Consider the following 27,470-nt stretch of genomic DNA (forward strand, 5'->3'; position numbering starts at 1 on the left):
GTTCACCAGGTTAATGCTGGTGTTGAGGTAATTCAGGGCTTGTGCAACAGTCAAACCCACTATCATCAGCGATGAAATGATCAAAGTGACCCCAGAAACATTTTATAAATCTACAGAATCTGTATACTTTTCTTTCCCCTTTCATCCATTTTCTAACCATCTCGTCCAATACCGGTTGGCAGGGAGGCAGAGCTTATCCCAGCAAGCACAGGGAGGAAGGCAGGGTACACCCTGGGCAGGACGCCGGTGCAGTGCAGGACACGCACAGACACGCACACACTCACACCTGGGCCAGTTGACCTAGAAGCCAATTAACCTACCAGTATGTCTTTGGACTGTGGAAGGGAACCAGAGCACCTGGAGGAAATTCATGCAAACACATGGAGAAGATACAAATTCCATGCAGATGGAACCCCAGGACTGGAATTGATTGCATTGCCCCACTGTGCTGCCCTATAGTTTTTTTTTAAAACATACCGTTTTAGAAAAAACTGTAAATTAAAAAAATAGGGTGCCAAGATAAGTATATATGCAATACAAAAAATGCAAGCCTAAAGCAGACAGGCCATATCTATTATGCTGTACGTGTTGGTGGTAGCTGGTTTTTAATGGAGAATTGGTAAAGCTCACAGTGCCACCATGTGGTCTACAATCTTACAAATTTCATTAAAGCGAGAATAAAACTGACATGCATCTGACAAAGGTCACAGTGTTTTTCCATGCAGAAGTTCTCTTAAGAGATAAAGTATATTTCGGTAAAACAAATGCTTACCAGCATACCGCCTTTATGTTGACTAGACCGAGAGTCATGTTAAATTAGATATCCACATTCACATCTTTTTCCACCACACTCTATTCTTTCTAAAAATAGTAAACACGCTAGGTGGTCTGATGTACACTAAGAATCCTGCTCACATTTATTGCAGCACAAAAATATTTTGATGATGCTTTCAGAGTTGGTTGGACTCTCTGTTTTCATGGTGCTCCCCATGAAAAGGCTCTCTGTAAAATACAAAAATGGAATAAAATAGAATGTGAACTTTGCTCCATCTTGAAGTTTAAAAAGTGTTAAGAAAAGCTTTTAGAAAGAGTAGCATTTCTGCAGTATATGTAGAATGTTCACTGTGATTGTGTGCTTGGCCACACACATCCATTCCTGAAAATGCAACTCAAGAAGAAACAAAAATTAAACCTGATACAGTATGCTCCTGAAAACTACTGGCCTTTATATTACCCTGGTCTGTTTTATCAGGGGAAATTTTCTTTCCATGACAAAATTGTGAAGGAAAAACACTGTTTGCAAGAAAATGCATAATACTTCTACATTCCAGTGCTTTGCTCAGAGCAGTTCTAATACAGGCAAATTATTTAACAAAATAAAATATTACAAGCTTAATAAAGAATATTTCTCTTATTTTTTTATATCTCACAGCTACTGTACAAACCCTGCACAAGGGAGAATGAGGAAATGTAATCTGTTTAACACACCATAGGCTACATAGCCCTGTGCAGGAGGTTCAGTGCCAGTTAGTGGAGAATCACATCCTCTGCCCACAGTACTGCAAACCTCAGGCAGCCAGGAAGCTGTGGGGGTTCTCAGCTCTTCGCTGTGTTGCTGAGAGCTGAGAGAGCCTTGATTGACCAACCCCTCTTACCCTCGACTGCGTTTGGCCCACTGACATTTTTGTTACTAGCAGCTAGTCAGCTAGTGACATGACCCAGGCTCGATCGTGACATCTCGCTCACAAACTACACTAAGATCACTTTACTTTATTGGCCCTATACATTTCTTGCATTAGGAATTTGTCTTTTCACATACCCCAGCTTGCTCTCCATGAAACACAGGTACACAGATGGGGAGAGAGAAGCTGGGGGTCAGAGCGCAGGGTCAGCCATTTATACGGCACCCCTGAAGCAGCTGGGGTTAAGGGCCTTGCTCAGGGGCCCAACGGAGTAGGATTCCTCTGCCGGCCGCAGGTTTTGAACCAGCAACCTTCCAGCCACAGGCACAGATCCTTAGCCACAGTGCCATCCCTCCACCCACCACACCCTGTGCTTGGACATACACCTTTATTGAGCCACTTGGTAGTTCTCACAATTGTGGTTTTGAATAGTTTTTAGGATTTTTTTTTCCTTCTGTATGCATTTAAACGTAAGAATTTTTACATTCCACGTTTTACTCCCCCTAGGAAAAAGAGACAGATAAGGAATTTTAAGTTGAGGAAAAAATGTCAGTGAGTGAAATTGATTTTCTCCTGCTTTGTTCAGAATGTGATGGATGTGGAATTTTCCAAAAATGCATCATCCACTCTTGATGACAACCCTTGGTCAAGATGTTGCAGGGAACATGATATACAAAATGAGAGATTGTTTCTGGAGGGGAATTCTGGGTGTGAGTGTCCTGCCTGCAGGTTGCCTTCTGTATATCCGGGGGGATTTCCTGTGTTCAGCACATACATGTCTTGCAGCTGAGCCCAAGACATCTGCTGGTCTCAAAGCACAAAGCTCCCTGAAGTCCCTCTGAAGGTGCTCTTCTGCAGCGTGGTACACTCCTGACCGGGATGTGGTTTTCTAGCTGTCAGCTCATTGGGCCAGCCATTTAACTCTGAGTACAGCTGACCTTGCTAGAGTATCTTCTCATTTCTGCTCATTCCTTAATATACCTGATTATCATTTTGATCTGAGGAAGTACCTCTTAACAATTTACCTTAACACATCATAACCAATCATGCCATAATGGGGTTCAAATAGTCATCCTAATTATTCATAATACAGCCATATTTTTAGGAGACTTGCAGTAGCCATGCAGGTGCAAAGACAAGGAAATGATTAATGTCAGTAATGAATATATTTTAATTGCTGCTTGCATTTCAAACCTCAGACGCGAAAAAGTGTTTTTTAAGTCCTTCAAACAAAGCTGAAAGCAATGTCTTTTAAGTTGTTGCTTTATAGTTGGGATTCACCTGTTTTTTTTTTCACATTGTGTGATTGTAATTAGCAGCTCCTGTACATTCTCCCATTACTGCTTGTATTTTGCTCTGCAGTTTTATAACCTGCACCTACTGTAACCTGTGTCTGTGTGTTAGACTTTGAGCTCCTGTGTAGCTCATTAGCTGCTTTTTAAGCCTTAGATAGGTCAATAATTGCTTTGTATACAATTTAAGAGCACAGGTATGGTGTCTTGCCATTTGTTTTATCTCCAAAGCCTCAGTTGTCCAGTTATGAACCAGGACAGAAGTCGTTGTAGTGACACACCATGTCAGCACTACCTATGTACTCACTTCACTAGAAAAGGCATTTTTATGGGCTTCTATAACATTTCAAAGGTGTTATATGTTTTTCCAATTTATTGATGTGTTTTATAGGTTAATATTGAGATTTCAGCGGTTTAATATTTCTGAACAGCTGGAATGTGAAGTGTTGCTCGTGCTATCACTAGACTACCATAGCAGGTTTTCAGGGAGTTGTTCAAGAGCTAACTCTCGGGCCTCTAACAATTCCCCGGTGGCAACCCTGAACTCCCTGTGTTTTCCCTGAGTAGGAAGGAAGGGGTCGTGGTCAGGATGATAAAAGAAGCAGTCTGACTCCTTTCTTTTAGAATGTGTCCAGTCACAGCTGTCAGACTGTGTTAGAAGCACTGAGTCTTTCTCAGCTCGCACAGTGCATCAAGTATCCAGCCTGCAGAGTCCTCTTACAGCAGGGGTAGCAAGCAGCGCACTTTTTTAACAAGGAATTGATAGGTGGAGGTTGTTTTCATGGTACATGTTTCGAGAATGATATCTCAGAATTTAGATGAAGTAAAATTTCTACAGGTCTAGAGTTTGGAAGAAACAGATGGGATGGGATAACAGCATCACCCACACTTCTTTATTTGTTTATCAGTATCTTGCTGTGCCAGGTTGACTGGTTTCTCTTGACTGGTAAAGAGCCACATTATTCAAGAAGTCATCTTACTAGTACTGTATATCAGCTGATATGTCATTTGAGATCTAAGGGGAGGTGAGAAAACAGTCATCTGTTCTCCTTTCCAGATATTCAGTCTGTACTGTATAGGATGAATAGGTATTTTATGGGAAATGGCATGAGGTAAAAGGATAAAAGGAGCACTAAAATGTTTAAAAAGATACAAATGTTTATAGTTTAAAGAATGATCAAAAACACTCAGTTTGTAATGATTTGATTTCAAGGTATATTTAATTTATTTTAAAAGATGGGTCATTCAGTAAGATACATCCAGCACATTAATGTTTTGGATCTTGATGCCTTTTATTATGCAAAATATGTGTGTAATTAATACAATTCTGGCAGTGCTGACACATTGACCAGGTCAGACTCTGAACAGGTAGCTGTGGATGATCCACCACTCTTCCTGGGAAAGTGCAGATGGCTGGAAATGGCTCGCTGTTCACAGTTGTCTCGTGTTGATGACATTGACAAGTTGATCCCATAGATGTCCTGTTGGACTCATATCAGGTGATAACTCAGGCCATGGAGAGAGGCAATTCCTTGGAAGTTGGAAGTTGTGCCGTTGTTAATTCTGGCACTGTGTGATATGCATCACCTCCTTTGTAACGTCCCTGGTTACTGTGATATGAAATAGGAGCTCTGTATGTTTCTGTTATTTCTCGAGCATATTCAGTGGTCTGACACTGCTTTGCCACAAGGTGTTGACCACACTCTGGGACCACTGATCGTTTCCCTTCCAGGGAAGAATGAGCAGACACCTTCCTTCTACAGGTCTTGCCATTCTCTTCTTTCACATCTCTCCTCTTTTACTCCAGACTCCCTCCTTCAGGGAGTCCTCTTGGATTTGGAGGATTCTCTACTATTTACTTCATAAGGCCTGCCAGTCTGCACTTTACCTGTCTCTTTTTCTAGGCATAGGCATAGAAATCTGCTTTCTTGTGTAGTGCCCAGCCCTCTTAAAATGCTTCTCAAGTTCTTATAAAACTTGCTCAACTCTTAATCGAGATATTCCAAACTCCCTCTCAAGGTCTTACAAACACTTTCTCAGGTCGCCCATCTGTCTGCAGCTGTTACGATTCAGGGCGTGCAATATGAATGACTCCATGCTATCTAGACCCTGTTACTATTTTGGTGCAGTGAGAAGATAAACTGCTGTCTTACCAGACAGTCCCTCACTCCTTCCACGTGCTCCATTGAGCCTGGCATACAGGCCACCATATAACCTATTTGTCCAGGGCCGTGATAGACCTCAGTTCTGTATTCTTGCTGTCCTCTCAAGCTGTTACATTGCTTGTTAAGTCCCACAGAGTGCTGGCAAACCAGTTCTAGGAAGCACTCCTAGATATAGAGTCCTAAATCTTTCTTTCCCCTGACTGACCATATTTTGTCAGGAATGCATCTCTATACCAAACACTACGACCTTCGACATGACAGCAGTCAGTTTTGATATCCTTATTGAAGTCCAGGTGTAGGTTTCCTAGAGTGTTTCTCTTTCTAGGTACGTAACTCTTGGTTCTTAAAAAGGGGTGGGGCTAATTCAGCTGGAGCCTGTCCCAATAGTTCTTTTCCCTCTGTGTGTCTATTCTAACAACTGTTTCCAGTTACTCTGAGCAGCCATCTTGGCTCAAGGCTACCATGTGGCTTGGGTTTGAGCCAAGATGGAGATTTGCCATGAAAACCTTCTCTCACTCTATCACAACTTTAATGGTTTGCAGGAACAGAAAAACTGTAAAGTTGACCGCAGTCTGTAGCAAGTCTGCATCCTTGTGAATAAAAAACACTACCAGTCTTTCTGTCGTCACCTCAGGTGTTCTCTCTCACAGAAGATGGGGACATTTAATATTTATTGGAAGTGGAAGGTGGTGAATGGCACCCTGCTAGGACTCTGAGATGATTGAGCAGGAACAGTCCATGCATGTCCAGGCTCTGTGAGAGTAATGAGGCAATTCACACTAGATAGCTTTTGCAACCTGATGCAAAACATGCATAAAAAATGAACAGCGTATATTGTTTTCAGCAGTGCCCACATACCTTAGCAGCCTGTGACTTTCACAGTACACTCAGTGTTGACCACCCCCTGTTGATCACAGATATTAATCAGCATAATGAATTTACCTTTGCCATATCTATTTCATAAAATGTCAGTGCACTTGCTACAGAAAATGCCATTTTCCTGATAACTTTGTGAATTTTTTGCAGTTATAATACATTTTTAATAACTTTTTTTTAATCCGTGTATTGTTTCTTAATGTATAGGCTATCTAGATTAGCAGCATATTCTCAAATTTCCTGGAACTGATGTACTTTGTGGGTCCTGAATAGTTCTATAGCACAGCATGTTTGTCTGTGGGTATTCCACTATGTAGCTGTCATCAGGTATCAATGTAGTTTATTGAAAGTAAATCACAGAATGCTTTTTGTGTGGGTTAAGTTTTTGTTTAATTTAATTAGGAAATACCATTTAATTGATATGTCTTAGTGTTACCAAGGTCTAACATAGAGCATAAGTGAGTGTACTGCTTTATTCATAGTGAGCAATAGAAGTGTGATCACTCGGATGAAATGCATTACAGAGAGAGAAGGCTTTTTTAACATTCAGCACAAATTGGGAAACCAAGATTGGGACTCAGTAGGCCAAGCTCAACCGGCTAGAGACCTCTTCTCCTGGGAAAAATCAAGTTTAATCAATACTAATTATGGCAGCAGAAATTGATTCTTTGCAGCAGGAAGAATTTTGCAATGATTTGATTTTTGTGAGTTGTCTATATTACGGTAACCTTCTTGAAAGTAAAGACTTTTTAAAACCTTTGAGGCAGTTCTGAAAAATAAAATTGTTGTTGTGAACCATAAACACTGTTTTATTCAGTAATACATTTCTTTATCGTGCTGTTCTAAAAAATCCAGATGTATGCTGTGATCTTCAAAAAGCCATTAGACTTCCTTTCCTTTTTTTCGGAAAAAAAGAACAGCATTCGAAAAACATATCCTTAAGTGTTGTCTCCAATAATTTCAACCTTCACATTTAAAAATATGTTTTAGTCATAACATCTGAGTAGATGCCAAGGAACATAAAATATTCATCCTATTCATCTATACTTCTTGGGTTGGAAACATTTTCTGTATTTCCAGATAGTGAACTTTAATTTCCAGGTAAATCAATATTAATATATTAATGTAATGGGATGAAAACCCATATATTTTGCAACAATACAGATAAAATATTTAGAAATATTCATATTTCATTTGATGAAAGAAATCCAATGAAGTATTTGTGTTTATATAAGTCTTTAAATCTTGGCAAAATGTTATGTGTTATGATGAGGAACATCTGACATTGAGTCTCTTGAGGGGTCCCTTTGCATTATTATACTGATCATTTAGTATTTTCATGACTTTCTCCTTTCGTTTCCCTTATAACTTTCACTTTATCTGGTCTTTGCTTTAAATTGTTCAATGTACATATAGTCAAATTAAAGCAACTGGAAAATAAGTGGTTAATCACCATTAGCAGTTGGTGTTTTTCATTGAATATAAACTGTATATACCGTTTACCACCTTTTTCTTCCGAACATGGCTAATTGAAATACTGTGCATTTGTGAAGCCTTCACTTAGTTCCTTACTGGACTGCAACTCATTCTCACTCATTGTGCCATATTTGCTGTCTTTTACAACACTTTAATGACTTGTTCTCCTAGCCGGTAGAGCATTTCTGCATAAATGGCCAAATTCCATTACTGGCTGCTAGAAAAATGCACAGGTACTTGCTTGATCTTCCCACCTGCGGTACAGCACTAGGTAAATTATAATGAGTAAAATAAATGATATTTGACTAGAACTGAAATTTACTTTAAAAAGACCATATTTACATTTCTTAAGTTAGTACTTTGTGTGCCATTTAAAAAAATACATTATGCATTTGCGTGTGTTAAGAAAGTTAGCTATTTCTCACTGTGTTTCTCAGACTTTTACGATATGCTTATGCATATACAGTATGGCCAGGAATATATTCACTCTTGTTCTATTCCCAGGCTGTATTGGTTCATTACAGCTCCAAGCCGTGAGAAGAAGAACAGGCAGCTGACCTCTGTGTGTTTATTGCCGGTTCCCTTTTTTTCCCAGGTAAAAACTGGGACCTGAGTGCTGCCTTGAGCGACTTCGAGCAGCTCCGGCAGGTCCACACGGCCAACCTGCCGCAGGTCTTCAACGAGGGCCGCTACTACAAGCAGCAGGAGCGCGACACCCCCCAGCACCTGAGCAAGATCGAGCGGCCCAGTCTGCCGAGGCAGGATGACATTGCTCAAGGTTGGTAGGGGCCGTCGGGCTCCGCCAAGGAATTCTCACAGCCTTGTTACTCAGAGTGCCGTGCTCACCACCCCATTGGCAAAGCTGCTTCGACTAATTCAGCCTGAAGCCCAGAGAAACCTCTCCATAAATCATGGTCTTTTATTCCTCAGCCCTTGGAGCTCATTGGTGATTGCTGTGCACAACCTTATGAAGCATTACATATGAAATGTCTAGTAGTACTATTAAGGCACGGCTTTATTTTTGCGGATCAGCAGATGAAGACATTCGCTGTGTTTTTTTTTTCTATTAAACACAAACTTTCAAGGTGTGGTTCCCTGTTCAAAGAACCCCTGATTTTAAAAATAAATGAACAGTTCGGGTACAGTACGGTATGGTAAGTTTGCATTCGGTCCTGTGTATTCTGAAAACCATGAGAACGATATACAAGTGTAGTGTAGCCCCAGAGAAAAAAGTCTTATTTTTTGGGGGCCTTTTCTAAACTTATAGAAAAGAGTTGTTGAATATGGGTCTCTGAACACTGCAAAAATCAGGGCCTGCTTTATCGTGGCCATAAGCAGGGTGATTTGTTTTGAAGAAAATGCGCATCACGCTTCGTCCGCGGTCTGGCCGATGTACTCAGCGCCTTCCTGCGTCTCCTTCCCACGACAGAAAAGCGCCTCTCCCGAGGAATTTCCCACGCCAGCTCTGCCATCGTCTCCCTGGCCCGCTCCCACGTGGCCGGCGAGTGCAACAGCGAGCAGTTCCCCCTGGAGATGCCCATCTACACATTCCAGCTGCCTGACCTCAGCGTGTACAGCGAAGACTTCAGGAGCTTCATCGAGCGCGACCTCATCGAGCAGTCCACCATGGTAGCATTAGAACAAGCAGGTGAGCTGCGGGGGTCTGTGCTGCCCTCCCTCTCACTGCAGCTTGCAGGAATGTCTTGACATCGTGTTCTGCTGCAAAGCAAACTCAAGCTGCACTGTTGCAGAGGAGCATGCAGACAAATAAATTCAACACTGCTGTGCAAAACGTTTTTTCCTTCTATATGCAGAACAATTCCAAGAATAATGCTGCTTAATTTCGATCTTTATGGCTGTGTAGAGAGGAACTACACAGCCATAAACCGAACTAAAGGATGTTTATGAGGAGGAACATGTGATTCAATAATATTTGTCACTGAAGATTCTGCTGTAGCACTTGTTGGCAGGTTGGCTGCCCAAGTGTAGTTTACATTTAGTGGTTGAGATCTGGTTCTGATTAATGTAAAGTAAAATGATTGCTATATTTCCATATATATATATATTGCTATATTATATTTCCTCTCCAAAGTTGGTTAAAAACAAAATTATAACTAGTGGCTAACATGAGTGTCTATGCTTGTGAAACCCCTCTTTTTCTTAGCTACAGGGTAAGAAGTCACAGCTGGATTCAGTTGTTCATCACAGCTCACTGCCCCCTGTTTCCCTGCCAACTGGTACTTGTGTCTGTTCTGTCTCAGAAGTCACCAGCTGCCACTGTTGCAAACATGACGAGATAAATGGTTACATCAATTAAGGGCTAACATGCCATTAAATATATATTTATTCATTCATTAGTCCGGAGGATAAAGAGTTAGGACTACTGTATACAGTATATACTGTGAGTTACAGACAAACAATAAATAATACAGCATAATCTACAGTATGAAGATCAACAGAAGCCTGTGAGGGGTTTTACTATTTTACTGTCTCAGGAACATGCAGAGAGGGCTGCTGGTGTGTCCGTGACAACATTCTCTGTGCCCTCAAGCTCCGCCACCTGATCCTAAGCACAGATGAGGACAGTGGGGCTCTTTGTCCCTGTGCTGTTCCCACAGTCCTGACACATTGAAATTCGCGCGACTGTGCCTCAGTGTTTTCCAGAGGGGGCTCTCTTTATGTACTCAGCTATAATAAGCTCTGGCTGCACTGCTCTGCTTTTAAGGTGTTTTCTCATCCATGGGCCACCATCAAGGGCATTGCTAAATGATGAATGTACACCAATATACACCATTGGGATGTAGATACCATATCACCCTTAATAAAAGATTGTGCCTTTCTCTTCCTGCTTACCAGTCTTACCTTTATTAGGTATTAGGTACAGTCTTACCTTTTTCACAGATTGCACAAAATTGCAGCATTATTATTAGTGAAATGACTGGAGTGTATACACAGAATGAAGCACACGCCTTTGATGCAGGGGCACCACATTTATTAAACCTCTGCCCGTCAGACGTCACAGTCAAGAGATTTGGAACTCAAAAACAATGGGGTTTTCACACTCAGGGTAACAATTAGGAAGGGATAGGACAGCCTGCGATGGATAACAGAGACATAAGAGGAAAGCAATAAACGCCAGCAACTATTTACAAGGGCTACTCAGTTACGCACTACAGCTATTTGCACAACAATGTCAGTCCCAGGTCAGCACACTGACCACTAGTCCAGTCCCTGGGCAGCTGTTCCCAGACTGGCTTGTGGGCACATAACTAATGTGGACGTGCAGCCGCCATAGCGTCCGGCGAGGGCGCTATAACAGTCTTTAAAGGAACTGGGTAAGAGGTTTAAATGCCTTTTTTGTTTTCGAAAAAGGGTGTGTACAGTCGAAATCAGAGAATTTAAAACCATAACAGGTGATCTATGTCATATTGAGCAAACACATTTTTTATGAGCCACAAAAACAAAGCCCATTGGTAAAAGAGAGAACAACGTGGGGAAAAAAGTCTATTTAAAAAAATAAAGAGCAGGTTTGCTGTCCAACCCAATCACAAAGCCTGATGGATGGACTCTTTGTTTCCAGGTCGTCTGAACTGGTGGTCCACCATGTGCACCAGCTGTAAGCGTCTCCTCCCCCTGGCTACCACAGGCGATGGAAATTGCCTCCTTCACGCAGCCTCCTTAGGTAAGACAGGAGCTTCTCAGTCCTTAATTCTGTAAATATACTGAGGGTCCATGTCTTCTACACATTCTTGTGAGGTTTGTGCCCGTAATGTCTCATCTTGGATAGGGAGTGTTAGGAGGGAAACACATTAGTCAGTCCTCCGTAGAACAGTTGGAAAATCACTTGGTCACATTGACCTTAAGAGAGCCGTGCGCAGGGGGCTGTAGACTAGGATTGTTGGTGATGATCTCAGTCTCAGTGGGTTTCAGTGTTTTTCTCTTCTCTGCATTGTGTCCTTCAGAGGTTGAGGAAATCCAGGTGAGGAAGACAAAAACTATAAGCATTGCTGGTTTTGTGGGGTTTTTTTTTTGGAGGGGTCATGTACTGTTGAGAGCTATTTGGTAATAGCTATTTGGCTGCCAAAAACGTGTTCAGAACTCCTTTCAGATCATTACAGTGTGACCCAGTTTAGTATTTTCAGCCTCCCTGAAAAACTACGGCAGGAAATGAGAACTAAAGTCAGAGAAGACCTGTTATGGCTTCAGCACCTCTGAACAGTTCGTGAGATTACTTGTGCCAGTGGAGAACAGTGAGATAAAACACGGGAGAAGAGTGGCTTCGAAGACCTGGGAGATTCATAAGATCTCAGGCATGAAATTGGCTAATGAAAGTCGATGAAGAGGAGTTGCTTCACTCAGCCTGTGTTGTCAAGCTTCCTTTGGCTAGTTCACTTTGGTTTCATCTCCAGAAGTAAGAAGCAGCCCTAAAGGAAAATTATTGGTATAACAGATGTACCGATGAGAAACAATTCTGAGTTTGATCACTGAAAATAAAATAAAAAACTTAATTTCAAGCTTTTGTGAAAACAATTCCTAGACACTTATTCTCATAACACCTTTGGCTATGTATAAGGACGCACTGTAGCTTAACACTGTAAGTGTGCCTGGTTCCGCATGCATTTTTTAACCCTGCTTGAGAAAGAAGTTGCAAGTTGCCGTCGAATTGGTAAGAAATAAGCTGTAATAATAAGCAAGTAAGGCCAATGTCTTACTTTAATTCAGTTAGGCTATATGTTTCAACTTACTGAACTTCTGTTGCTAGGTAATTTCCTGATTTTTTTTTCAGTGTCACTTTTGATTAAACTGTACCATATTAGTGCAAACATCTGGTAAGATGTGCGAGTCCTTTTTTTCTGTGCAGTGCAATCTGTGTACTTTACTTAGTAATGAATATGTAATTTATTAATAATGAAAGTGCTTGTTGTTAATGTAATGCATGGTTGATGTTGTTTAGCGATAAAACTGTGCCAGTTAATGGATGAGAATGTTTGCTATGGCTGGTTCTTATCAGTATTAGTCCTGATTCAGAGGTGAGTTCAAACACCATGTTTGGCCTAAGGTAGGACCGGATTGAAAACAGGATTTCCAGCCCAAGTTATCGTGGACAAAAGCTTAAATTCAAGTTTGTGCAACCTGCTTCTATAAAGTAACTGTTTCTATAAAGTAGGACAGAAACTGTCCACCGACTTTACCTTTTTCTTGTAACTTCGTCTATTAGTGTGATCTGATTTGACAATTGTTATTACATCCCTGCAAGCAGCCAGACAGCTTGCTTCCTGAAACACTCATATGGGTTTTAGTTCTGTGGTCCCCTGTGACCAGATTTCAAGCTGGAGAGAGGTATAACACATCCTATCACTGTAGCGGGGAATCAGAATGCAAGATAAGAGATTTGGAGCTTGAAATCTTGGGGTGAATATTTTTTAAAAATCAGACTGCTCTAGTTTTGATTTTTAATCTGATGTATATAATAAGATGTATATTAAATTCACTGTGTTGTCCACAGAAAACTGCAAATGTATGCATATTATGGATTTATTGGATTGGATTATGTCAAATGTGAGGTTATTATCAAATTATTTTGGTAGAAAACATGGGGTATTGAAACTTTCTTTAGGTATGTTATATTCAGAATCACATTTTTGTTACTGTTAAAAATTTATTTCACTATACAATAAAGTCTAATAATAATAAGGCACGAACCAAATATGAAATTGTGTGCATGATGATGAAGTGTAATAACTAGAAGATTATCCCACATATAAATTCAGTGTTTGGGAAATAAAAGAGGAAAGACAAGGCTTTCATTGTTTCTGTTGAAAAAAAATTCTGAAGAGACTGAATTATATTTTAAAACTAAACCTCAATACACCGTTGCCCACAATGTGAGGATAAAGAAACACTCCCTGGCTTCACTATAAAAGCAACAAGGAAGATGGAGCTGTATGGAAGAAAAAGCAAGGCGACTGGAATGAATTACTCGGAGTATCTCTGATTCAACCGTTTCTTCTGAGGGAGTTTCATCACAACTCCCATGCTCTGCAAGACAGTCTTCGGCTCCGGGTTCGGTCCGGGAGGCCCTCTTGGGCGCTGGTGCATTATTTAGAGTGTCAAAGAGGCTTTCTGTGTTTCAGGGATGTGGGGGTTCCACGACAGGGACTTGGTGTTGAGGAAATCCCTCTACGCCATGATGAAGAGCGGAGCAGAGAGAGAGGCCCTGAAGAGGCGCTGGCGATGGCAGCAGACACAGCAAAATAAGGAGGTTGGTGTGTAAGGCAGCCTCCCCACCGAACTGGAGCTCACGTTGTCCTGTATGAAACAGCCCCCCGGGGGGCTTCCTAAAGAAGATTTTAATCAATTTGTTTGGCTGACCCTTTTTATCCAGAGCAACTTAACGTCTGAATCCATTTCGGCAGCTGGGGATTTTACTGAAGTCCCCAAGCCAAGGGCATAACAGCGATGGGCCCCTCGGGACCTGCACTGACAAATTTCCATTTATGAGTCCAGAGCCTCAACCGCAAATTCCACTACCGTCCTTACAAAACACAGGAAGAGCAGAATGTGCCCCCTTTGCTTCGGAATGGCAAAGCAGCGCAGTGTGAGGATCTTTAGACTTCTTCCGCCAAGTGTTACTGAAGTGATGAATATAGTCAGTGATGCTGAAAACAGCGAGGGTGGTGGAGCTGATTCTGTGGATTCCTTCGAGAGATGTCTGGATAGGGTCCTCAGATCAGACTGCACCCAAACCAGCTAAATGGGCCTCTTTTGTACGTATTGTTGTGTTTTTAACCGATTTTATGTGCTGTATTTGAAAACAATATCATTTGTGCACCAGTACAGAAACCTTGCTAGTGCCCTGTTATTTTAATAAGTAGCAGCAGTATCCAATATACAGTATATTAGATTTTTTTAATCTATTATCTTACATATTATATAGCAGCAGTATTATATTGCTTTTTTTATTTTGCACAGTATTCTTTGTTAAACATGATGACTTCACTAAAGTTTCCCTTTTTTTAATAAGTCTAAACCTGTTTTAAAATAATGGAAATGCCTGGCAAATTCGTAAAAGTCCCCTGTAAACACTTCACTGCAAAGGAATAAACACATTTTTGTGTTGCACCTGCAACCTTTGCACCTTTAACACGTTTTATGCTACTATCCTATTCAAACAATCAACTCCAAATTGGTATTTGCAATTATGATAGTACTTAAAATTGTTTTAATTTTAAACTTTATAAAAGACATTAACAGTTTGTAATGAAAAATAAGAATTCATTCAGGTTTTATCTTAAAAGGGAATATCTTTGCCTCCTTAAACCTAATGTCCTTTTATCTGATTGAGGAGGATGGCTGTGCAGTAGAAAAGATGATTTATTTAGACTGGCTGTAGTTCCTTTGGGATTTGTACTGCCACAAGTGAAAGGTCCTCACAACAACAGTGCATCTAAAAAATTAGTCTAGCTGCTTTTAAAGACCAGCAGTGGATACTGACATGAGCTCTTTCCATAATGAACTCAGCTGAGTTGCTCCAACATGTCCAGAACAGTGAAAACAGTGGCAGGCATATTGGCTTCTACATAATGGTTCAATAGCTTATTTCTTACTTTTCCTGGAGCCTCCATTTAATAAGGTTTAGAGCATCTTCACATTTATATTTACATCAGCTGAATTTAATAAAATGTCTGCTCATGATTGCACAAAAAGTTTATCAATCCTGTATTTCCACTATTAAAAACCAACATCCTGCACAAAGTACAACAGTCTTTGAGAATATTTCTGTGCTTCAGATGTATTGAGCTTGGCTTTAAGGTTTTCACAGAACATCGCATAGAAAAGGATAAAAACGGAGACCAAAGTCTGTTTTTTATACAATAACAAAAACTTCAAAATGTAAGTGCAATTAACAGTGCCGATGTTGGGTTTGAGTCGTTTGTTTGTTTGTTTGTTTTTTTCCTCGTCTTGCCATCTTTTTGTTTTTGCGAGCACGTTAGACGTTCTGGCCCCCCGGAAGACTTCCAAGACCCAGCTGCGGTTTTTGTGTTGTTGTTATTGGGGTTTTTTTTTATTGCTGCTGCTGTTTTCTCTTCGCAGTCGGGCCTGGTTTACACGGAAGAGGAGTGGGAGCGGGAGTGGAGCGAGCTCTTGAAGCTGGCCTCCAGCGAGCCTCGGACGCACTTCGGCAAGAGCGGCAACACCAGTGGAGGGTGAGTGTGACCGTGACCCAGCGCTCCGGTCGCTCTCGGTTTCCCGCCTTTCGACAGGGCCTTGAGCGCGGCGGCGGCGGCGGCGGCAGCGGCAGCCAGGAGTGCCCTTTGACCTCCCGGGGCTGGGAACGCATTTTTACAGTGCCTTGCGAAAGTATTCGGCCCCCTTGAACTTTTCAACCTTTTGCCACATTTCAGGCTTCAAACATAAAGATATAAATTTTTTATTTTATGTGAAGAATCACCAACAAGTGGGACACAATTGTGAAGTGGACCGAAATCTATTGGATTTTTGAAACTTTTTTAACTAATAAAAAAATGAAAAGTGGGGCGTGCAAAATTATTCGGCCCCTTTACTTTCAGTGCAGCAAACTCACTCCAGAAGTTCAGCGAGGATCTCTGAATGATCCAATGTTGTCCTAAATGACTGATGGTGATAAATAGAATCCACCTGTGTGTAATCAAGTCTCTGTATAAATGCACCTGCTCTGTGATAGTCTCAAGGTTCTGTTGAAAGCGCAGAGAGTATCATGAAGACCAAGGAACACACCAGGCAGGTCCGTAATACTGTTGTGGAGAAGTTTAAAGCCGGATTTGGATACAAAAAGATTTCCCAAGCTTCAAACATCCCAAGGAGCACTGTGCAAGCGATCATCTTGAAATGGAAGGAGTATCAGACCACTGCAAATCTACCAAGACCTGGCCGTCCCTCTAAACTTTCAGCTCAGACAAGGAGAAGACTGATCAGAGATGCAGCCAAGAGGCCCATGATCACTCTGGATGAACTGCAGAGAACTACAGCTGAGGTGGGAGAGTCTGTCCATAGGACAACAATCAGTCTTACACTGCACAAATCTGGCCTTTATGGAAGAGTGGCAAGAAGAAAGCCATTTCTCAAAGATATCCATAAAAAGTCTCGTCTAAAGTTTGCCACAAGCCACCTGGGAGACACCCCAAACATGTGGAAGAAGGTGCTCTGGTCAGATGAAACCAAAATCGAACTTTTTGGCCACAATGCAAAACGATATGTTTGGCGTAAAAGCAACACAGCTCATCACCCTCAACACACCATCCCCACTGTCAAACATGGTGGTGGCAGCATCATGGTTTGGGCCTGCTTTTCTTCAGCAGGGACAGGGAAGATGGTTAAAATTGAGGGGAAGATGGATGCAGCCAAATACAGGACCATTCTGGATGAAAACCTGTTGGAGTCTGCAAAAGACCTGAAACTGGGACGGAGATTTATCTTCCAACAAGACAATGATCCCAAACATACAGCAAAATCTACAAAGGAATGGTTCACAAATAAACGTATCCAGGTGTTTGAATGGCCAAGTCAAAGTCCAGACCTGAATCCAATCGAGAATCTGTGGAAAGAGCTGAAAACTGCTGTTCACAAACGCTCTCCATCCAACCTCACTGAGCTCGAGTTGTTTTGCAAGGAAGAATGGGCAAGAATTTCAGTCTCTCGATGTGCAAAACTGATAGAGACATACCCCAAGCGACTTGCAGCTGTAATCGCAGCAAAAGGTGGCTCTACAAAGTATTAACGCAAGGGGGCCGACTAATTTTGCACGCCCCACTTTTCATTTTTTTATTAGTTAAAAAAGTTTCAAAAATCCAATAGATTTCGTTCCACTTCACAATTGTGTCCCACTTGTTGGTGATTCTTCACATAAAATAAAAAATGTATATCTTTATGTTTGAAGCCTGAAATGTGGCAAAAGGTTGAAAAGTTCAAGGGGGCCGAATACTTTCGCAAGGCACTGTAAATACAGGTTTGAATTGGTAGACATATTGTTTTATTTTTAAGCTAATTTAGTTCGTTTCAAATTGTTTTCCGACCCTTTACCTTTGCAGGATATGTATATACAATGAGTGAAACATTCAAGTTTTTTTTAAATACTGTAATCCCTCATTATTCGAGAATGACGTTGTTCCTCGACAACTGCTCGTAAAGTGACCAAAAATCTAACGTAAAATTAAATTTCCCGTTATTTCTCGTGTTACAAGCGACTTCACAAACTTCACCTTAATACAGCACAGAACGGTACCTAAATATGAAAACAATAACATTCCAGGGCAGTTATTCAAGTGACATGCTTGACGTCAGTAGCCAATTAATAGATGTACTGTATAAACAATAAGTAACAACAACATTCCTGCTCATTTACAGCATGGTACAGCAATTACACTGTTACAGTGGTTATCAAATGCATAAATATTAGTGCTGTCCTGTACTGTATGCTATTAACACATACTAGCGTTTAAAAAACAAAAACAAAGTTAATACAAAATAAAAAGTAAATTCTTCATCCGGGAAGATGTGAGAATAGAAGAATCTCAGCAATACTTTACGAGAGCCCAGTTCGTAGGAGTTCGAGTCTGCTTGTTAAATGAAAAAGCAGGTAGGAATTACTACCTCTCTTATAAACGAAACCGTGTAGCAGTTGCTCGTATAGCAAGGGTTTACCGTACTTAAATAAGGTTACTATTCCATTTTATGGTCTGCCCGATACTTTGTAAATACCTAGCACACCCTCAAAGCTTTGACTCTTTGAATACAGCCCTTGTGAGCACCATCTCAAGTGCTTTACCTAGCCATGTTAATGAGGGGAAACTGCATAGTTCAGTAGAGGTGTAACAGGCGTGAATGAGCATATGCCAATAGTTAAAGGAAGCAATAATGCATGCTTTGAAGTTGTGGTAGCACTTGAGGAAATGTTACATGGCTTTTTAATTAATCTTAAACTTAAAACACAGGAAGAAGGCTGAATTGAATCTGTGGGTGGTTTTCAGGTAGCAAAATTGGTAAAGATGTGAACGAGGGAAAAATAAAAAAAGGATTGTACAGGGAAAAGGCACACAGACTGAAACCACTCAGTGATTGACGGTCATTACAGGCCTCCGGTTGCTGAGACAATCAGACCTTTCAGAACGTGCATTTGATTAATGGCTTTTTTCAGCTGAACTGTCAAAGAGGGTGCATTGGCGGAGGGAAAAAATTCATGCTAACATCACAGGTTTGGTAAATACTTCTTGATGGAGACATATTACTACATTTATTAAAGGTCAACGGAGATTAAGAGTTTCGGTGTAGGATTTGGGGAGCACAATTAAAAGCTCTGACCTTTCCAGACTTGTTAATTCATTACAAGGGAGCTGCAGCACAAGACCGTCCATCTGAGAACCTACAGTAGGTTTCTTTCTGTGGAGAGAGCTGTTCAAAGCTAAAACGATGAAGACCAAAGTGGAATTTTTAGTGGAGGAAAGGAATATTTCCCAAATGATTCTGAATGCTTCATAAGCTGTAAGCCATCAACTGCAACTTGCATGCCAATAGTGGGCCCTTCCTTTCACAAGATACACATCATAAACCCTGTTCCTTGTGTACATTCACAAATAGAACACACATTTTAAAGGTTTACCTGTAAACGGCTATTGGCTGAATTTTCTTTATATTCTTCAAGTATGTGAGCGTCAATATTGAACATACTGCCGGTAGAGTTTTTGGTTATTTTCCCTTTTCTTAGTCTACTGTTATTAATAGGATTCTGAATATAGTATTAACCTGCACAGTGTATGGAACACATAACAGGAAATGCTTCAAAGGAAAGTTCATGTTTTCATGAATTCCTTTAAAGGAAACTTCACAAGCATCTTGTGTAGAAAATCTCATCACCTTTCTGTTTCCCACCCCAGGCAGGAAATAACAACCTTGCCCTACATGCTGATATATTTAACCTTCTTGATTACAAACATACAATATACATTTTTCATTTTACCATATACTGTACCACATATTTTTAGGTTCAGAGATATACAGTACTTTACTTGTGAAATACTGAGACTCCTTTGAAGTCAACATATAAACCGCCTGATAAAATTCAATCTGAGAACTGAAACCTAAAATATTTTTCAGTGGCTGCTTCTATTTAAAAAGTCTTAGCACTCAATGGAAATCTCTTATATTTAGAGCACTCTTCTGGTCTAATTCCTTTTACATTTTGAGAAGTTGTTCTTGTATCAGATTTCCATTAGATATCTGACTTGTTTGAAATCTGCTGGTATTGAGTTAAAGGTGTTGTTTTCAACTCAGCATTTAAACAGTCCGACATCATTTCAAAGATGTAGGTTAGTTCAACACTAAATGTTTATGTAAGAGTCATGCTTTGGGATCTTTAGAATTATTTTTCCCACAAATATTAATAAAGTGATGAATATATTCATTGATGTGCCAAAAAAACATTATGGTGGAGCTGATACTCTGGCTTCTTGTAAATGTGTTTTTTAAGCTACATGTTTTTGTAAAATTGCAAAGGCTTTACAGTGAAATTTAATTGACAGCAGAACAGTATTCTGTATCCTGTTAATGCCATATGTTGGATGGTATGAAAGACCCTCATTTAGCTTTGTCCAAATAAAAGTCCATATTAAACCACTGCATTAAATGAGCACTCTAAAAACAAAACTGTAGTATTGTGGTGGAATTGCTTCATTTTACCCCTTTTAGCATAATTGGAAAAATAAATTGTACCTTCAAATGTTAAAAGCATGCTATAGCACCTTGGTCTCTCTGTAGGAATGTCGGAAGCTGGTCTTGTGTCTATTTCTGTCTCTTTGGATCTGAATCGATTTTTGTGAGGAAAGTTAAAAGCATAGTGTAGATAGGGAAACAGTGAAGTAAAAATAACTGGGTGTACTATAAGAGAATAAGGCCCTACGACACTTCACAGCTGCACTTATCTTTCTTGTTCAGCTGGGTTCTTGTGTGGGTGTCATTTAAGACAAATGTGCTTTTCCTGTGACCTCTAGACATTTTTCATTACTGTTATCTTTTTACAAATGTGGTTAGTGAAACATTGTCACATCTGTCTGTGTAGGACAACATTGTCTTGTTCGTTAGTGCTGGGTTAATTTAAAATATTAAACCATTTCTCATTAAAAACAAAAATATACCAATAATCTGCTGAAAGTCAGACCAAAAGATTAATAACATACAGTAAGAAGGTCAGTTGATTAGGGGGATAGAGGATGCGTTTTGTACTTATAAGTGTGACATGAGAGACAAATGAACATGAATCTCACTGAAATTTTCAACTAGAGATGTTTAATTTACTGCAGTCAACTCAAACACCGTTCTTCATTAAATGCTGTGCTTCTGTAACTATATATACATCTTTACAGTATAAACACCCATACAAGACCAGTCTTTCTTTTCTCCGCAGAACATCTCCTCCATATTGCCAGATAAACTGTGAATTGGTTGTGGCACTTAGCCACGGCTCCAATTAAATTACAGTAGGTGCAACAGAGCTGAATATGTATAAAAAATAAAATAATATGTCAGAGAGTAGATCATTTCACATTTCAGAGGTATTAGAAAATATATTTTCCTGTAGCTATCCAAAAGTGGCTTATGATCTCTGCTTATCTTATACACGATTAAGGGCAAAAATTGAAAGTTTTTAATTGTGGCCTGTAAAACTGAGGGAACAAATTTTCAAGACTTTAGCCTGCATGAACGAGCTCATGTTGATTTTGGTTGCTTCTAGGCCAATCTGAGATGGAGCGTTACAGCCACAATCTAAATAGCAGCATTTAAAAGCAAGGCTGTATTACACGCAAGCCTCACATTACATAAACATCTGTGGTTTCATATCAACCCCTGAAAAGAAGCTTGCTGCCAAATAGCTGTCTTTCTTGTTAAGTGTGGTTTTTACTTACTTATTTTACTGAGTTCATTTCACTGGCAGATGCAACTCATATTAATTTTATTTATATAATTGTATTAATCCACTAACTCTCAGAAAGCATGGCTACGATTTGAAAGCACAAGAAGAATGCAGTACACATTATAGCTGTATTCAAATGTAACATGGAGAGGTTTGAGTTTTGTCACAATTGACGCTTTGCCTTACCCCAGTGTAAGGGAGCAGTTAGGAAAAATGAAGAGCAGAAAGAAGGATCGCATGGCTGAAGGTTTGCTTCTGGCTAGTCATCTGTCTGCATCTGTAGGCTGCCTGCATGTGGATACTGGTGTTTTTCTCCCTCTTTAAATGTGCGTTAAGGGTGCAGTGTGCAGGGCTCATTGCTCTCATGGGTTCACTGCTGCAGTCTGCAAGGTTTCAGGGCAGGAGTCTCAGCAGCAGCTCCTGAGGACAACTCATTCATTTCACACCGCGTGCTCTCTGGTGATTACCTTCCCTGTAAGTGGCAATAAGGACTGTATAAGCCTCAGAAGACAGATGGGACTGTACACTTCAAGAGAAAAAAAGAAAAAAATAAAGAAAGGCTTGTCACGATAGAAGAATATGTTTAGTATTTCAGGTTTTGGCGTTACAGATTTTTAATACTTCAGAACTACGGGTGTCACTGGTTATAATGCTGGAAACGCCACTGAACTCTGTAAATGCTGCTTATCTTCCCCTTGGTCTCATTACTTTTTTAAAATTGAACACAGCATTCAACATTATCTTCCAGGAAACCCCGCTGTTAAAGAACTTGGAGAAATCTTGATTCAATGCCTGTTTTTTTAGCTTTACATATGTCGTTTTATTAAAAATGGAATGGGGAAACCATTTAATGTGCCTGTTGGGGTACAAGCATGCAACAGACGTCTCATTGAGAAAGTTTTAGGGAATGGCAGCACAGCATTTCTTCCTTTTGTACTGTATGTGACAGGCATATTAATATGGGAATAGAGGAATCTCTGCTTTAAAATAATTCTTAATTAACCTTAGGTGGAAGCACATTAACAGAAAGTCTATTAATCACGGTGTACTTGGCTGGTGTGCCTGGTGTTCAAGAGTGGCAAGAGTTAAAACACACAAATGTGGCTTTAAAGGACAAAGTATATGTTGGTCCTATTGCAAGGTTATGATTAATGCAGCTGCATCAATATAAAATATCCCCGCTTTACAAACCGCTCTTTGAAATCAACCTCAATGAGGAGCTTTAGTAGCAACTGAGGTAATCAGAGGGCAGTTGTAAATTATGCACTGCTTGAGCCATCTCTGTGAAAAGGCACAGAATGTCCAGTTAATTTGGCTTGGAAGCCTTTTCGAGTGGTTCTAACAGTTTTCTGTGTTCCACAGCGTGGACAATGCAGAGGATCCTGTGTATGAAAGCCTGGAGGAGTTCCATGTGTTTGTGTTGGCTCATGTCCTTCGGCGGCCCATCGTGGTGGTGGCAGACACAATGCTGAGAGATTCTGGAGGCGAAGGCAAGGCCCTGACTTTTTCAACGGGTCCTGGAAAAACTCATGCTCACAGTCATCCTTACATGAGCAATACGTCCGAAAGGTTTCCTCATTGTGTGAGATGATTTCCAAGAAACATATGTTGAGAAATACCTCTGTCAGGAGACAGCAACCGAATCCTGTCCTTTAGGTTTTTTGGGGCAAAAACATGCCCAGAACCTCCTCCTTTTTAAACGACTAACTTGGAGATTAACGAACTCCAGTTAGAGCTTGTGATTGAATCGTCTTCTTGATCTATGGAAGGAGGGCTTCTGTAACATTCTGCGTTTTCTTAAAGTCACTTCCTTGTCATGCATACTGAAAGTTAAGTAGGGCAAAAGATTAGAACTGGGAAAGCCAAGATTAAAAATAATTAAGGGAGAAAGATAAGAACATCTGATTCCTTCTTAAATTCATTACCATATATAGTAGGGGAAAAACTGGGATTACGAAATTATGAATTTGTACATCTGCTTTGCATGGAAAGATTTTATTACTGATTTTGCTTTTCTGTGACTTTGCAGCATTCGCCCCTATTCCATTCGGGGGAATTTATTTACCGCTGGAAGTCCCTCCAAATCGCTGTCACTGCTCCCCACTGGTCCTGGCCTACGACCAAGCACACTTTTCTGCGCTGGTGTCTATGGAGCAGAAAGACCAGCAGCGAGAGCAAGGTAATTGGAGGAGCTGAAAGTCAATCTATTCACGTTGTCTGAAACGAGGCAAAAACCTGGAATTCTAAGGTCTCAAGGGCAGAAGCCTGGGCACAGCAGATGACATTAAAAATAACTGATTGTGGTTTAACAGCATCTTTTGCCTTGGTTGGTACAGTAGAACTCAGCACTAAAGCTCAGAGAGCACCTTCAGAGCTGCATATCATATCAAATGGAACAAGTAACAGGTTTATTCCATGCTGAAAAGAGAAGAGAGAAAACAACGTTTCAGCTGTGGAGCCTTCTTCAGGTGTATCATATCGTACGCCCTCCAAATTCCAGGGCTTACTGTACTGAGCAGCCCAACCCAGTATTACAAAATATGTTTTTGATCTACAGTATGAAATACAGTAAAGTTGAACATCACCCAGGGCAAATTCCAGGGGGGATATGGTTACAGCTCACTAGTCTTCAGCAAGTGAGAAGGTTGATGCTGTGCCATTAAATGAGCTAGAGAGTAGTGTCAACCAAGATTAATGACCCTGGTCTAACGAACAAAATATCTAATTGCATATAATGAATTATTAAAGATAGAAAGATATATTTAAGGAACAGATTATTTGGAAGTTGGTATGGCATTTGAGTCTGCTTTGATCACTTGATCAGAACGCGTGCTTAAAAATGTAAGACTAATAAAGAATCGATAGCCAGGTATTGGTTATCCCCCCTGGTTAAATCTAGAAAAGAATCTGAAGGGGGTTAATGCAGAAATACTGCGAACAAAAAAGGACTGGAAGAGGATTTGACTTTGGGCAAATACTGTACAGAAAAGTGTTTTCCATGATATTGAACTGGTTTGGGAAGGGGACAGTGACTTCCTACGTGGTGCAAGGAATTTAAACAGCCTGCAAAGATCCTAACCCGTTGATTAATTTTGTGTTAAATTCTTTCTTCAAGTAAAGTCTGAATATTTGAAGGTTTAATTACAATGTACGTTCACTATCTGATATAGTTTGTTTCACATAATTATAATTGTCATGCGTATTTCGTCATTTTGATGACAAATAGTTATGCACAGGTACTTTCACCTCTGAAGATACTAATAATAGAAAGATGCTCCATATTACCAAAATGTATTGGTGGCGTTATATCAAAACCAAAAGTCAAACCTGAAGACAGGTTTAGTGAAATGAAGTCTAACAGATGTAATATGGTCAAGTGAGTTAGTTTATACTAACCTGCATGGTGATAAAACTGTGTTTATGATGGGTTACTTCAGCATGATGGTCCTGTTGAGTTGGCATTTAAGAGTAAACACTATTAGTCTTCTTCATTTCCTGAAGTAAAACACTGTTTTAGACTGAGTGGAAGAAAGCCTTTGTCTGCTATTTTCCCTTTCCTGACTACAGCGAGAAACATTCATGAAGAGAAATAGACACCCCCTGCCGAGCGCCCTGCTGAGCTGGAATTGTGATTTTCAAAAGGATGTCATTGGTGCAGCCTGCTTTACACTTCCTGGTATCCTAGTTGACTTATCCTGCCTTTGGAAAAATAGTTTATCCCGGCCTGTGACAGTGTTGACAGCTCTAGTCTGCCTTGCCAGACACAGTTGATTGGCCAGGATCAGGGTTGAGGGTATGTTCAGCTTATTACTGAGCGCTCACTTCATGAAAAATCCCTCTGATTAGAGGGCAGATTGCAAACTCAAGGCTGCCAGTTCGAATCTAAGGTCTTCCTGGAGGGGGTACACCGAAAGCTAAGCACTCTGGAATGTCAGTGGCTTGGCCACACATGCATCAGATGGGACCTGAGTGTTGTCTTTGTCTCTCATAGAGCAGCGTATGGTACTGCAGCAAATACAGGGCTAATCAATAATAGCCTGTTTCCAAGAGGGAAACAAGGTATGAAAATGGAAAAGGGAATTCTCTGGTTCACGGTAAATACAATCCTTGAATATAGGAGGGAACGATTGCCTATGCAATTTTTGTGTTGAATATGGCTTTGTATAATAATAATAATAATTGCTTACACTTATATAGTGCTTTTTCTGGACACTCCACTCAAAGCGTTTTACAGGTAATGGGGACTCCCCTCCACCACCTGGATGATGTGACGGCAGCCATAGTGCGCCAGAACGCTCACCACACATCAGATCCCGGGGGGGAGGAGAGCAGAGTAATGAAGCCAGTTCATAGAGGGGGATTATCAGGAGGCAATGGGAAATTTGGCCAGGACGCTGGGGTTACACCCCTACTCTCGAGAAACGCTCTGGGATTTTTAATGACCACAGAGAATCAGGACCTTGGTTTTACGTCTCATCCGAAGGGCGGCCCTGTTTACAGTATAGTGTCTCCTTCACTACACTGGGGCATTAGGACCCACATGGACCACAGGGTGAGCGCCCCCTGCTGGCCCCACTAACACCTCTTCCAGCAGCAACCTTAGTTTTCCCAGGAGATCTCCCATCCAGGTACTGACCAAGCTCACAACTGCTGAGCTTCAGTGGGCTGCCAGTTGTGAGTTGCAGAGTGATATGGCTGCTGGCTAAATGTTGTATGTATAGTTACTATAGTTCAAAGAATGGCTTTCTAGACATGGTACCAGAAAGAAACACCCAGCTTTTTATTGCATAGTGGTCAGTGTCTGTTTCAGTTTTTATTGAGGCATTTTTAGGAACACGTATGTATAGAATGAACTGTCCTTGGCAGTGCTTTTATGTACTGTCTGATATATAAATTGCTTATGAGTGCCTTCCTTTGTGTATGCAAGAATAAATAGAATTCACTGTTTTAGCACTTGTCTACTGTATGTTTGTAGTCACTGTAGAGCCTAAAGATATTTTTAAATTCAGGGCATAAAGAATATGCAAGCTCTTCTGTATAAGATCTGTAGAAGCTGAGGTTAGGCTCTTCATTTGCAGTGAATGGAGAGACTTTGGGAGGAGATGTAATGCCTAAGTACTAATAAAGTGGAGTCTGTTTGGGCTGTGTGGCTTGAGCTCTGTGAGAGAGCAGGCTGATTACAAAGCTTGGCTGCCACCCTGCTTTCCCTCTGTGCCAAGATGTCTTGACCTCCTGCTGGGGGGGGTGGGGGCATTCCATGCTGTGACTGCTAATAATTAGAGCAGTGCAGACCGTGGCAGCCAGAGCAGAACACATCTGCAGCTGCGCAGCAGGCCGAATGCTACAGTGAGCTTCAAGGGCTTTGTCTCTGACTCCAGATGCAGCTTTAAATGGGTGACAGTGTTGTCACTGGGCCTTCTGTAAACTGTGAGACTGTAAGCTTTTGCCAACTTGAATTAAAAAAAAAAATCCCTGATAGGTTTTTAAATTTAGTGGGAGAAAAACAAGGTGTGTCAGATTTTCTGTAAAACTGATACCTGATAGCTGATTTTCTGTAAAAATCATACCTGATAAAAAAACCCACAGGTGTTAGGCTTGAAGTCTTTTTTTTTTTCAAGAATGGAGATTAAATGCTTTGTGAAATGTAGCTTGAGACTTACTGAAACACGTGCTAGGAATATTCTCACATGGAACAGTTGACCTATTTTAATAGCTTCTGTCAGTTGAGAAATGGCTATATGAGTTGAGATGTACTTGCACTGTACCTGCATTGCAGCTCCCTCCTGAAGGAAGGCCAGGAGTTGTGGTTTTTATATGGCTGGTTTGGCTGCTGATGTGCAATAAGTATGAGCAGAACCAGCCTGTGTAAACGTATGAGGATATATTTAGGTTTACTTCCAGTATTAGAAAGATCCTCTGATTTACATTGGCATCAGCTAACTCTCACACCAGTAAAAGACCTATTTTAAATCCATGATCACCACTTCCACATTATGCTAAGCACAACGTTCGCCCACATTATTTCCCAAAGGTCTAT

General features: G+C 40.7%; 1 protein-coding gene across 5 annotated transcripts in view; it reads left to right on the forward strand.

The window, feature by feature from the left end:
* otud7a (OTU deubiquitinase 7A) overlaps window positions 1-27,470 on the forward strand; it is a 106,982-nt gene that overhangs the window by 68,699 nt on the left and 10,813 nt on the right. For all 5 annotated transcript variants that reach the window (XM_015343756.2, XM_069190720.1, XM_015343755.2 and 2 more), the window contains 7 exons: window positions 8,087-8,269; window positions 8,921-9,139; window positions 11,072-11,173; window positions 13,626-13,753; window positions 15,586-15,698; window positions 22,796-22,923; window positions 23,463-23,612. In XM_015343756.2, the coding sequence (XP_015199242.2) occupies window positions 8,087-8,269; window positions 8,921-9,139; window positions 11,072-11,173; window positions 13,626-13,753; window positions 15,586-15,698; window positions 22,796-22,923; window positions 23,463-23,612 (1,023 nt within the window). The remainder of the gene's footprint in view (window positions 1-8,086; window positions 8,270-8,920; window positions 9,140-11,071; window positions 11,174-13,625; window positions 13,754-15,585; window positions 15,699-22,795; window positions 22,924-23,462; window positions 23,613-27,470) is intronic.

Source organism: Lepisosteus oculatus, chromosome 5 (genome assembly GCF_040954835.1).
Source record: "Lepisosteus oculatus isolate fLepOcu1 chromosome 5, fLepOcu1.hap2, whole genome shotgun sequence".
NCBI lineage: Eukaryota > Metazoa > Chordata > Actinopteri > Semionotiformes > Lepisosteidae > Lepisosteus > Lepisosteus oculatus.